The sequence below is a fragment of the Ictalurus punctatus genome, chromosome 8 (genome assembly GCF_001660625.3).
Source record: "Ictalurus punctatus breed USDA103 chromosome 8, Coco_2.0, whole genome shotgun sequence".
In the NCBI taxonomy this organism is placed as follows: Eukaryota; Metazoa; Chordata; class Actinopteri; order Siluriformes; family Ictaluridae; genus Ictalurus; species Ictalurus punctatus.
The window spans coordinates 507,669-521,596 of record NC_030423.2 but is presented as its reverse complement, the minus strand read 5'-3'; the positions used below and the strand labels follow the sequence as shown (position 1 = coordinate 521,596).

Sequence of the window (13,928 nt, the reverse complement as noted above, 5' to 3'; positions counted from 1 at the left end):
CATGCGTGCGCGAGCACAAGAAGCCTCCAGCCTCAGGGATCTGCGGATTGATTTTTTTTGTTGTTGTTATTGTTGTTTAAAAAAGAAATACTTTAAACAGTATAACATATTTGAACATTCATTCTAACAGTTCCACCTTCACGTATAGGTTAATAATTCAAATATCTCGGTAAGTGTCTGTCTCGGAAAAATAGCTTGTATAAAAGTTTGTTCCGTTAAATCGCAGCTTTTAGCCATATTAGCTAACAGTTGTGTGGGAAAAGAGCTCGAGCGTTATCTTTTTTTTTAAACCACAACCGTTTCAGACAAGCCCCTCCCCCTCTGCGCTAGGATTGGTTACATAATAAAAAGAAGTCCATCGATTGGACAAATCCAATGTCATGTCATGAAAGTTAGCCAAAGGTGAACAGTTTGTGTCTCGCTGATTAGCAATTTAACATATTGTTAGCTAACAAACTGATTAACTTAATAGACTGAATTTTGGTTCGTTTTTAAATTATTTTTTATTTTTAAATAATAGTTTATTATTTAAAATAAATATATATAATCATTTTATTATTCTTTTTTCGGCTCACCGTTTTAATGAAGATCACACCGCTAGATGGCGACATTTGCTGATTTTTAAAAGGAAGTCCGCGCACTTAATTGTCAGATTTAACAACAACAAATTTAACTCTTATAGTTTACTGTCAGATTGAAGAGATTATTTAAAAATCAAGAGGTACATTTACAGCACGAGATACGTTTCAGAACCACACACTTTATTTGGGTTATTATTTATTTGGGACAGTTTGGGGTCTTTTCAGTTCAGATCATTTGTTTCACATTAGCTTACTTTTGATATATTTGTTTTAATATATTGGATCTCATTATAACGTTTTATTTCATATTTACAACATTTTCTTTCATCCAAAATATCATTATGCCTCTCTGGTTTAGTTATTTATTATTAATAGGTAAGTAATAATGTATATAGGGTCCTTCCTGAGTAGACAGCATGTAAATTCCAGCAGGGATATAACCGTCTACATGTCATTGTGTGATTTCAACTGATCTTCGTGATGTTCCTGCAGAGTTTCACCTTCAGTATGGACGAGGAGAACACTTTTCCGGGACTGGTGTACAGCTGTGGAAAGGATTTGATCGGAAGCTCTGTGGTTCCTCTCTCTTACACTTACACACCGTTCTCTATCGAAATCCCAAATGACTGCATTAACATCAGCCATCCTAGTTCACTTCATCACCAGCACAGTCCGGCACCTCACGCTACGTCTGAGGACCAGCGGGCGTGTCCGTCTGTCTGGGACCACGATTTTAACACGTACTGCTTTTCCCGTCCACTGTGTTGTGACCCGTCAAGCTCACATTTGTCCCAGTATCCTCCTGTGTGTTACTCCGATGGCCTGCGTCTTCAGGCCAGTCCGCATCAGTTCCTCGGTCATACGACTGCCTCACACACCTGGACACCTGGAGGCGCTGTTCAGTATGATGCGTCTTCAGTGAGTGAAACCAAGTGTTAAACCCCACCCCCCATGTTTTGTTTTGTTTTTTTTTACCAAATCTTTTCATAGTTATTTGTTTATTGTTCTGAGAAAGTTGGCAAAAACGTTCTAGCCTTATCTCACGCAGCTGATGTATAGAAGTATTTCGTACTCTTATCTTGTGCTCAGTTGTAATCTGATCTAAACTCTGTGTCTGTGCAGGCAGAACTATGTGACGCTGTGGCCAGTCTAAACTCGGAGTATACGCAGATCTTCTCCACACGCGAGTCTATCAGGCAGCATAATCAGACGGATTTAGGCCACAGTGTACGATCCTATTGCATACAGTACAGCACTCGCTCTGTGTGAATAGTAACCTTTCGTTATTATTCGTTTTTACAGTGTATGAGAGTGTAATAAAAGTGTAAATCAGAGCAGCTGTAGTTTAGTTCCCGTTACTCAGTTACCTGTTTATGTTCGCATTGGTTCTAGAACAGAGTTTTGTGGAACACCGAACCTTATTATTGTACGCACAGAGAAGTCATCATTAACATCTACAAACCGATAACGATCCAATAATGCTGCCTTCAAGTTCTCCCTCTGATGATCGCTGGTGGAGATTTCAACAAGCTGTGTATTCAAATGGTTTCGTTCTGGAAAAAAATGAACACACCTCCAACTCCAACTCCTTTTGGGTTCATAGAAAAATAAGAGTTCCAGAGTTGTAATTTCTGCCGTTCAAGTGCTCTCACCTGGTAATTATGATATTTCTGATAGGACTTGAAGGCAGCATAAGACCTGATCAGACCTGACCGTGATCAGACGCCAACATTCGGTCATTTACTACTTTAACCAACGCTTTTTCAGTTCTGAGATGAAGCCTAAATCCTGACTGAAAAAATCTCATGTATGTGATGTCTAAACAAGCACGAGCTAAGTTACAAGGATTGTTGATTTATGTAAAATATAAATAAACAATAACAGCACTCAGTGGCAATTCTTCCACATGTTGTTATTATTATAAGTTTTTTAAAATTGTTATTCTTATTTTCTCACAAGCAGGTTCAACCTACATTTTACCCTGTGCCTCCTGATATAGAGATAGTGGGGCAACACAAGGACCTCATGCGGTACACACACACACACACACACACACCATCATTAGATATTTTATTAATAATAACTATAATAAAGTTGAATGTTTATTTAGTTCCTTCTCGGAAAAATCTAAGAAGCCTTGCCACTGCACTAAATCTCAGTGTTTGAAACTGTAAGTAATTTATTTTTGAATTTTCTTTTAATACAGATAGACAAAAGTAGAATTAATGCAACGAGTATTTAAAAAAATACTACTCACATTACTGTGTGTAAGATAATTGTCCGATTTCACAAATCTCTCACCAGCTACTGTGACTGCTTTGCAAACGGAGAGATGTGCAGCGACTGCGACTGCATTAACTGCTGCAACAACGTGGAGCATGCGACTGACAGATACAGAGCCATTAAGGTCAAGTCTTATAGAGTAACTTTGATTACTTTTGTTACAGTGCTTAACGATGGAGCGCTCATGTTATATTTGCTTTTGAATTCGGTATAAACTCTTATTTATATGAGATTTTTTCAGTTTGTACAGCGAGACCCTAATTTAAGATCTAAGAGCGGTATTCAGAACCGAAAGTCCGAGTCAGAATGTACGCTAGGAAAGTTCCTGGTATTCAGAGCCGGGTTACGCAGCCGCTTAAGTGGATTTTCCGAGCTAGACCGCCACCTTTAAACACAAACGTTCACCTTCAAACCAGAACCAGAAAAAAAAGATCAGGGATGGAAAATGTGGACTTTGCTGTCAAATTTAAAAAAGAAGAACGCAAATCTGACATGATGATATATGAATGAGAAGATGGCGAGCGTGTTACAGTACTGTAATAAATCTAATAGGAGTTTAGTATATCACCAATATATCACTACATGAATAGTCCTAGTTGAATTGATCACATTAAAATCACTTAACAAAATGGCTAACACTCATTATTCAGCAGAACGTAGAATAGCACTTGATCCAGCACGGGCTGTTATTTTACATTTTATTTATTTATGTCGTGCTCTGACATTTACGTAGTTAAATCCGGCAACCTCTGAGGCGTCGCAACACGCAGGTCATTTGCATAATCTTCACGTGAGGTCAGGAAATTCTCATAAGCAGGTAGGTGTGTAGACAAAATCTGAATACGCACAAATTTTCCCCATTTAAATATGAAGATCATTTCTGAGCTGAAGTCACCAGCTCTGAGCTCAGCACACAGTGAAGCGGATGATAAATGAATCTGTTTGCGGTGACACCGCCTACTGTTGAGATAATTAGAAGCGCCTCTAATATTATATATACGGTCGTGTTATTTCACTCAACTAGAAGATGTGAAATTCGGCAACACGTTTCAGTAAATCATATTATGTGCGGGGTTTTTTCTCCCACAAATATGAAAGACTACATCGGATTAATTTGGATTGTTTCTTCCTTCCTAGACCTGTTTAGACAGAAACCCGGAGGCCTTTCGTTCTAAAATCCACAGCAGCAGCGGTGTAGAGGGGGATGCGAAAGGAAGTCACACACGAGGCTGTAACTGCAAAAGCTCGGGCTGCCTGAAGAACTACTGCGAGTGTTACAAGGTGAAGTGACACGAGGTCGATGTAAAATGTAGCAGGTAGCACTTATGTAGCACTTATGTAGCAGGTTTCCATGGAGACGATCACCATGTGCTTGTGTTGTTGTTGTGGTCCTGTCTCCGTGTTCTCGTGTTATTGGAGTGTTTCCCCTCAGCGTGTGCGCCTGACTGCTGCTGTGTCCCGGTACCCCATGATTAGTTTGAGTAATATTCGTGTTTCCGTGTTTCCTGTTATCCTTTAAATGGATTACGGGTTATCCCTATTAGTCTCCTGAAATGACCTCGGACACTGAATCTTGGTGTTCCGTCCTTAAAGCTCACGTCGAGAGCTTGTTTTGGTTTTGGTTTTTGCATTGAAGATAATATATGATTAATATTAAGATAAATATAATCAAATAAGATAAATTAAAATATGTATATAATAAAGTAAAATAAGATTACATGTTAAATTTTCACACTTTTTTAAAAAAATTACATTTATGTATGTTTTTCAGTATTTATTCATAAAAGAAATGATGATTATTATTTAAAATAGTTTTTAGAGATTAAAGCTAGTAGTCAGGGACAACAGCATGTAGATAAATAATAAAGTAGCTTAAATAAAGTTATTATTATTATTATTATTATTATTATTATTATTATTATTATTAAAAGACTCTTGTATTATCTGTAGAATCTGTCCAGCAGAATGTTCTGTGTTTTTGTCGAATTATAAAATTTGACTTTAAAAAATTTGACTAAAAAAAATGACTATATTATTGTGAAAGTTAAATTGCTCAAAAGTAATATTTAATTAAACTAAAACCATTAAAAAGCAAAATAATTATATTTATTAACGTTTTAAATAATAAAATTAAATACAGTTGTAAATACAGTTTGTACTATTTATTATACATTATTCATGATGATGATTAATAAACTTTATTATTATTAGTATTATAAACTTGTTAAATATAGTGTGGTTTTGCTTTGAATTGTAAAGAAAACAGTATTATTAATATGTTATTATGAAAGTTAAATTAAAAATGAAATTTTAAAAAATGGAATGTTTTTGTATTTATTTATAAATTCTTGATGATGATTTTGATTAATATTTACTCATATTATTGCATCTCACAGTCCTAGATTAAGATTTATTAATTTTTATTAGGTTGAACGGCTAAAAAAAAGAAAGAAATGAACAGTTAAATAATATTACATTAATGACAGGTTTTTGAATAAAAATAAAAAGTATTTTAATAAACCTTGTCACTGTTTATGATCTATGATGATGCTGAAGATGATAAATATTATTTATATTATAGTTGTCATGATGTTGAGTGTGTATGACGTGTGTATGACGTGTGTATGACGTGTGTTTTACAGGCTAAGATCATGTGCTCGTCCATGTGTAAGTGTGTGAGCTGCAATAACTACATCAGGAGTGTGGTGAAGGAGAGCGCAGTGGAGACGTCTTCACACCCCGACTACAGCAACACACACCACAGAACCAAGTCAGTCGAGCGATCCTGTTTACCCCACTCTCCTGTTCTGGAGCTTTAAAGCGATTTCAACTAATTTCTGAACGTGTGTGTGTGTGCGCATGTGTGTGTGTGTGTGTGTGTGTGTGTGTGTGTGTGTGTGTGTGTGCGTGTGTGTGTGTGCGTGTGTGTGTGTGTGTGGACAGGAGCAGTGTGTCTTGTATCACGGATGCTGTAGTGGAGGCCACATGCAGTTGTCTGCTGGCTCAGGCTGAGCAGGCGGAGAAGGAGGGACTCTCTGAAGTTCAGGCTGAGCGAGCGACTCTGGAGGAGTTCGGATACTGTCTAGCACAGATAGTACACTACATGTTCAAACACACACACACACACAGGTAGAGCTGACACACACACACACACACACACACACACACACACACACAGGTAGAGCTTCCACACACATAGGTATAGCTGCATAACACACACACACAGGTAGCTGACACACACACACACAGTACAGGGAATATGTTTCATGTCATATTCCACGGAGTGTTAGTACATTAATGTGTGATGATTATTTTTATTTGTCTTTTATAGTTATTATATTGTATTTTTTTTTATATAATATATATAACATTTTTTAATATAATTTACATATACTCTAGGATTTTTGTCTTTATTTTTTAACTTCTTTATATTTATTTATATTTTTAAGTTATTTTATATATATATATATATATATATATATATATATATATATATGTATATGTATGTGTGTGTATGTGTTGTGTTGATCCTTTTCATATATTTTTTTAAAGTAATAATAATTATAATTTTTTTTTTTATCCTTATTTTTTAACTTGCAGACGTTTGATATTTGATTTGAGGTTTGTGATAATTTATGTATATGTTTTGTACTTTATTATTATTATTATTATTATTATTATCTTAGAGAAATAGTTATATTAAAGAAATACTTATATCAAAAATGTCAGACACTAACTGCAATAATTCTGTGAATCAGTATAAAAAGTTTGCTCTATAATCCTTGATACTAAAAATGCTGTTGTGTTGTGTTCTCTTTCTGTATTCTGAGTGCTCCTGTGTTTATGCTCAGTGTTTGAAAGTTAAATTCGGTGTCATTTGTGCTGTGGCATTTAAATGATCCATGTATTTATTTATCTTGTATTATATTTATTTTATTTGTCTGAGACTTTGTTGTTTATAAAAAGTACACTATGACTGTAACGTCACTGTTGGTGTTTAAAGTAGAAGGTTATGCGGTGTAACCTCTGAGAAAAGATGGTCAGTGTTGATTATCGTTGTTATTGTTATCACCAGTTTAATTTGATCTGAAATAAATATCCCGGTTGTGTTGCTTGTTTTACTCCACAGTTTGTAAAGTGTTGTGAGTTTTGGGTATAGGGTGAACCTCTGTGTATCGATTCATGTGTTCTTGACGTCAGACGTGTGTGTGTGGGGGTTAATACGGACGTTTTTGCCATGATAGGAGCGGTTTGGAGCTGCAGTCGTTTCTCACAGTGGGAACTTATCGAACCGGGAGTCCTGGTGTTCCTGATGGGGATAAAAACAGACGACACAGCCGGACACATCACACACCTCTACGCCTCGCAGGAACAACACGGTAAATACTTCTGTTATGCTTGAAACTTTTATATGGACTTGTGACTGCTTATGTGACTGTAATGAAGAATGTCTTTTGCGCTGTAAGATGCCACGCATGCGGGTGTTATGGACGTGCTCGGTGCTGCTGGTCATTTTGTTCACAGAGTCGCACTGCGTTCAGAAGGTAAAGCTTTACTGCTTCATCTTTAAAGTGAGGGTTATTCTGTTGTAACGTCTCTTATTGTTTCTCCAGACGACTCTGACTAAAAACTGGGGACCGCAGTCGATGCTGTACCTGAAGGGGAAATGTGAGTGTTCGCTCTTTCACGTAATTAACACGACATCAATACCGATAACCCAGCACTGTTTATTCACCGTGCTTCCGAACAAGTAGTGATGCACTACTCCAAATAAAAATGACATGTGCTTTCTTGAAGGTAGACATTTCACTAGGAGTAAGTGTTCAGAAGAAAGTAAGTTTAGTGTTTTCTCTACGCTGAATAAATGCCACCTGCTTTTATAGGTGACTTAAATTCATCGTCTGGATTAAATCTGTAGACTTTCTCCCTTTAAAGCTCTTCACTTTACAACACAACAGGAAACAGACGTGAAACTCCATGCAGGTGGAAATGAGCATCAGGCCGACGTTTCCCACACGAAGATATTTACTTTAATCACTGCACTGTATTCCAACATGTACATAGATTACCATAAAAAATCCACAGCACTTGTAAAATTCATTCACTCAACTCTTGTCTCTTTTTCTACATCTCTTGTTCTCTCGTCCATGCAGTATTTAAGAAGCTGATAAATGGCGGTGTGTTTCTTCCTCCACAGATGGTAGAAGATATATTCCAGACAGCGATGGTGATTTTTATAAATCCGCTCTGAAAAGCTTGTACGTAGTTATCAGAGGTATGAAACGAGCGATATGTGTACATCAGTAGGATCGACTGTATAATGTTTGTACATTTTGTTTTCTTTATACACTAATAGCATTCAGTGCGTTAACGGGAGTTCACCTGCACTGATGACTTTTAACAAACATCAATGAATACATGATCAGTGTGTGAGCAGGGGCTTTACGAATTCCCTGTATTATTCAGAAACTCGTTATTTTGCGAATAATTCTGTAACAATTTCAAATTTACTGTTTGTTATTATCATTGTGCAATTGTTTTACGTTTCTGGTCAAAAATCATTTCTCATCAAAATTCTTTTGAAAATGTCGAATATTATCCAGTGAAAACTTTTAAACTTTCATTTCCAGAAACCTTTTTTTCTTCTTCTTCTTCTTCTTCTTCTTTTTTTTTTTTTTTTACTTTTGTTTAGATTTTGTAAAGATGAAGTCAGTGCAAGCTGGAAGAAGATCGACGCGGCTTTTCACGGCCGAGAATCTTCTGATCCGTTACACAGAGTAGGCTCGTTTTATACAGCTGAAACTGTTCATAAGTTGTAAAAAAAAAAAAAATGATACAAAAAATGATTCAAGTCTTTAACTTTTTTATTCCTGTTTGATTCATTAAATATCCAGTAAGTTTGATAGATGTAATAGGTTGCTTATATAACGTTAGCTGATGACTATGATTCTTGTTATTATTACTATTATTATTATTATTATTGTCAAATTTTCTACACTGCTTGTCCTCCTCATGCTGTGTATTCCTGTAAGGTAAATACTCGATAAAGGTCCAATTCCACTCGAGTAAGTCTGTTGTCTCCTTTCACTTTTTCTTGTATTATGTTTTAGCAGGAATGCGAATTTCGTTAATAAATCAGATTGAGAAATTTTGGTCATAACACAAACACGGATTATTTACGCGAGGAAAGTTCCCCGTGCTTCTCACGATGTGAAGGATAATCTGACCTAGCGCTCATCTGCTACACTTACAGACAAACTTAAACTTCATTCATCATTTTATCCATAAAATATCTACTTCCCCAGATAAGCCATGTCTCTGATTAAGACTCATCTCCTATGATGAAAAAACCCTTTCTCGGCTGATTTAATTAATTAATTAAGTAATTAACAGCGTGATATTTATGTCTTTAATGTTGTCCTCGAATGACATTCCATAGTGTGTGTGAGTGTATTTACAAACAAATTTCAGCGTGACACACTGTGGTACCCTCAAACTGTCAGAAGGTGGCGCTGCTCCCCGAATCAAGTGTAACCCGGACACGCCTCTTTCAGATAAATATGCTAATTTCAGGATTAAATCATGACTGAGTGCATAACTCAGTTGTTCTTTATTCTAAACGTGCATGCAAACATCTTCAAAAAAAGTTTTATATTAATTAGAAACTTTATTTGGAAGAAGCTCACAGTATCCCTGACGGCACGAACACACGAGCTGAAGCCTCACTGCCTTTATTTCAGAGCGACAGGACCGAGGCGTGTGTGAGCCGAGACGAGTCGGATTTCACACTGCGAGCGAGCCACCTGCTGTGTGTCGAGTGTGTGACGGCGTCGCTGGACGTCTGATTTAGAGTGTGTTCAGAAGATGAACAGATAAGCAGTTTCATGCTGAGGAGCATCGGCCGTGTGAACGCTCAGCGTGATGTGGATTTATACCCTGACCCCTGACCCGGTATAACGGTATGATAAACTCATCAAACCAACTCGGTGGTTATTATCGACTATAAGTGTTTCGGATGAATCAGGTGACCGTCACACGTGTTCAATCAGAACCAACAGCTCCGTCATCTGAGAACGTGTGGAACCACATCAACACGGTGAGTGTTACAGAGGAGCAGACCCGAGTGCGTGCTGGTCAGGGTGTCAACAATCACGCATACCGCTCAGTTAGCATAGCACTGATCGTGTTGAAGTACTGATCCCTTATCGTGCTGTATTTTTCCCTTACAGTGTTGAATTAGTTTAGAATACAGAGGGAAAAAACACCTACAGTCTCAAATGAACTTATAGTACTGACTTAACACCTAAAGTTTTGAATTAACTCATAGTCCTGAATCAAAACGGGCGGTTTCTGAAGTGTTGAATTAGGTTTATAGTACTGAATTAACGGCTGCAGTGTTAACCGTATAAACGTGTTCATCGATTTGAAATAATCATAAAATTTCAAAGACACATTAGAAGACTTTGTAATATTGTGAATTTCTTGAAGTCAGGCTTTTGAAATTGGCTCCACCCCTACCTTCACCAGAACATAGGTACTCGGCCCCGCCCCTTTTCCAAAAAAAAAAGGAAACTCCGGGTGCGTGTTAAATTTGAACAGTCAGAACGGTGGAGTCTTGTGAATGTTTCTACTGCAGTTATAATTCCTGCTTGCGCTTCATTCAGAAATTAAAAACACGGTGTCGAGTCCCGACAACAGCAAGTGTGTCACAGAGTCGAGTCCATCCTGACCCAAATCAACACCACACGAGTGGTTTAAACACAGTGGGTGTGAGTGCGGCGCTGCTGTGTGTTTATCGCTGCAGGAAGTCGCAGGGCGGGTCTGCACGCTCGGGTAATAAATAGCACTTGGCAGGTGAACAGCAGAGTCACAGGATCAGAGTCTAACAGTGTTGAGCTGAACACCGCAGCAGCAGCAGTCACACTTTCTCCACCGCTCGGATCAGCAGAGGGAATCATGCTGGCTTTGAGTCGCTCCTCTGGTTTGTTCAGAGCCGCTCTGAGACACCACTTGACACCGAGAGCCAATATATCAGCCAAACCGGCTAAACACAACGTGAGCACAGGGGTGAGTACTGAAACTCAGCACACCTTAAAAACACACACAACTGTAGCAGCAGTCATCAAAAACATACTGGTACTTATTAACGTGTCTGTAATCAGTTGAGCGTTAATGTGAGAAGGCAACGAGATTAAGAAGAACCCCACTGGAGATGTGACAGCTCTCACGTACTCATCACTGCCGTGATCAGATGGCACACTTCTCAGATTAGACATGACCTGTATATAAATCTATACTGAGCTTGAACTGACCTGAAGTCATATATCAGGCTATTTAGTGTCCTTGTTTTCTGTGTCAGACATTACCCTGCTGGAGCTGTTGAAAACGGGCCAAAAGTTTGACCTTCATCGAGAGTCCACTGAACTATATAACAAGTCTGTCTGGAAAATATCACATGGCAAAGAGCTTAAAATAGACATGGAATTCTTTTAATAATCATTAAAAAAAAGATTTAAATGACAGACACTATTATAAACAGAGGAGCGTGATAATATTCCCAACAGCGACGCATTACAAACATTAAAACGTCTGCTCTCTGGAGCGGTTCAGGTTGATCAAATCATTAACATCGTACGGGTGTGGAAGTATTTGAGTTTAAAAGCTGACGTATTTTTAGCCTTCAGTCCGACACGCGTTCACACGGTGCGACAGCTGAGGAGTTCAAATGCCTGTCGCACCAAATGACTATCATACTGAACAGTATATACTGCTTTATTTATTTATTTATTTAACAAAGACAACACACAATCAATATCAGTGTTATTACGTTAGTGATGTAAACGTGTCCGGTTTTGTACACTTTCCTCGGATGTCTCTATGGGAAGGTTGATGTTTAAGGGGGAAAAAAAACAGGACAAAAAAACTCACCACATGATTTAGTTTTGAACACACTGTTTGGTAAAAAAAAATTTTTTTTAAAAAGTCCAATTTTTATATGTAGCATATTTGATTATTACTAAAATGTTTCCCAATTTTAGAAGAAAACATTTAACTCCACCCACTTAGATTTTTTGCTAATTTGAATAATATGCAAAGCTTACTTTTGAGAATTAGTCCTAGGATTTTTGGCCAATGTTCACAAATTAGATGTCAAACTGCTCAATAATGATCAAAAACATTTTGACGTTTGTAAACAATATGTCAATCAGTACTAATGGGGCGGAGCCTTGTTCACTCAAACAGTAGTAAATAACTCATGAGTGCTTTTGCACGGCTTCGCATGAGACCTGAAAGGCGTATACATGAGGAGAACGTCTGGGGCGTGGTCATACACCGGGGCGGAGCTAAGGTCAGATAACGGTTTCTCAGGAACCGTAAGTCCGATCGAGCTGAAATTTGGTGCGGTGCATCTGTGTTCATCTATAAATGGATTTTTAATGATGATCTACTTACTTAAAACACAAGGCTGTCAATCAGCCAATCAGCTTTCAGCAGGAATTTGACAGGGTTAATATGGTCATGAAACATGAATGGTAGGTTCAGGTGGTAACTGATGCAGTGACTTCACCTTAAAGTGAAGTGAAAACTTGTTTTTGTTTGTAAGATAATGTTAAGGGCTCAACAACATGTCCTCGCTAGAATTTCCATCAAACCAACTGCATTTTTTTAAAGAATCTTCCAGATATCTATCATATCTAGATGAATGTGCATTCAGCTTGAACAGCTTTTATTCAGGCTGATGAAGATCTCTACATTAACTCTAAATAAAGCAGTAACATGTCGTCTGAGTTCTGTATTATTATGCCGCAGCGTGCTGCTAAACGTATCACTGCAAAGATTTACATCGTAGTGGAAATACAGAACCTTGAATATAGTGAAATGTATGTAGTATTTTTTTAGATATTTTGAAACATTTCAAGCTTTAAATTTTCTTGTTCTATTGGCAGATCCTGCTGCGAATGTTTCGAGGTTATTTCTAGACATTAACGAAATTATCTGACAATAATATGACCATTTAAAAGCTTGAAATGAGTAAATATGTCCGGGAAGTTTTAATAATGGTTTAGTGTAACGTTATAATAGGAAATATAAGACCAGTTACTCAGAGTATTCTGCTGGTGAAGATTAGACTCTACTGTGCACTCGTCTCTTATCGTCACTGTATCACGCGTGTGCAGAATATTTGTCTAATTCTGGCTCGTGCCGTCCTCAGGAGCACTTGATTGCCATGGCGGCCATGTTTGTGACCATCCTCGTCCCCTCAGGGTGGATCCTCACGCACCTGGAGGACTACAAGAAGCGATCATGAGCACCTGAACACGGCGTCACGCCGCTCCCCTGCATTCCTCCTCACAATAACCGCACACGTTTCTCATTAATAAACCAACGTACAAACTAACAGAGTCAGACTGTAATTACTTACTTTTATGTAATTGTTCGACTTTATTAATAAATCAAAAGGAATTCTTGATTATAAATAGTGAACTGTTAATATGATTTGAGGAACATGATCGGGCCCTAAAAGACCACTGGTGCCGCTTTAATCAGTTTTTAGAGGTAAAGCGTTTAAGGGTCGCTTTGTGTACCTGTCCAGGTGATAAACACACGAACGGTACAAACGAGTTCCTTACTATTACAAATTCACTCAACTTCACTGTTTTTGTTTATAGTGTGGTGATCAATAGTGATTGTATATGTATATAACACTTTTTGTTCTCACAGTGATTCGGAAATATTTCAGAAATCTTTATGGAGTAATATAAAATAATTTGAGTTGCATTCAACACTAACAGAAGATATATCGCTCGTGTCACTCGTGGGCGTGGCCATCCTCATGGGTGTGGCCTGTCCAGTGCTTGTTTTATTTCCCCCAGATATGATGAAAAACAATAATAGCTTTATATGTCTTCTAAAGCCAACACAAGTAAAATAAAGCCCCGCCCCCTCCTGAAAAAAGAGCCAATCGCAGTGTTGGTTAGGGCATCAACACTAAACACCCTTTCAGAGCGCATCAGTGACGCATACACGGGTATAGAATATAGACTGAACATTATTTATGTCTAT

The 13,928-nt window shown here is 37.7% G+C and overlaps 3 protein-coding genes across 9 annotated transcripts; all 3 read left to right on the top strand.

Moving 5' to 3' along the window:
* tesmin (testis expressed metallothionein like protein) lies at positions 1-6,284 on the top strand. 6 transcript variants are annotated; one of them, XM_053682325.1, is made up of 9 exons: positions 3-169; positions 1,074-1,499; positions 1,704-1,808; positions 2,541-2,611; positions 2,692-2,751; positions 2,886-2,988; positions 4,002-4,145; positions 5,507-5,634; positions 5,808-6,284. In XM_053682325.1, the coding sequence occupies exons 2-9, from the start codon at positions 1,089-1,091 to the stop codon at positions 5,995-5,997; spliced, it is 1,212 nt and encodes a 403-aa protein (XP_053538300.1). In that variant the 5' UTR covers positions 3-169; positions 1,074-1,088; the 3' UTR covers positions 5,998-6,284. The 6 variants fall into 6 exon arrangements, with proteins under 6 accessions (XP_053538301.1, XP_053538302.1, XP_053538300.1 ...); XM_017473542.3 differs by having other exon boundaries at positions 2,544-2,611; positions 5,808-6,283; XM_053682326.1 differs by lacking the exon at positions 2,692-2,751 and having other exon boundaries at positions 1-169.
* A 792-nt stretch (positions 6,285-7,076) lies between these two features.
* On the top strand, positions 7,077-8,864 carry LOC124628407 (spexin prohormone 2). Of its 2 annotated transcripts, none has more exons than XM_047157003.2 (5): positions 7,077-7,243; positions 7,331-7,408; positions 7,478-7,532; positions 8,062-8,139; positions 8,568-8,864. In XM_047157003.2, exons 2-5 carry the CDS (start codon positions 7,331-7,333, stop codon positions 8,681-8,683), a joined length of 327 nt encoding a protein of 108 aa, XP_047012959.1. In that variant the 5' UTR covers positions 7,077-7,243; the 3' UTR covers positions 8,684-8,864. The 2 variants fall into 2 exon arrangements, with proteins under 2 accessions (XP_047012959.1, XP_047012960.1); XM_047157004.2 differs by having other exon boundaries at positions 8,557-8,859.
* A 1,771-nt stretch (positions 8,865-10,635) lies between these two features.
* Positions 10,636-13,263, top strand: LOC108268664 (cytochrome c oxidase subunit 8B, mitochondrial). Its single transcript, XM_017473737.3, has 2 exons — positions 10,636-10,931; positions 13,078-13,263. The coding sequence occupies exons 1-2, from the start codon at positions 10,821-10,823 to the stop codon at positions 13,171-13,173; spliced, it is 207 nt and encodes a 68-aa protein (XP_017329226.1). The 5' UTR covers positions 10,636-10,820; the 3' UTR covers positions 13,174-13,263.
* Positions 13,264-13,928: the final 665 nt, after the last annotated feature.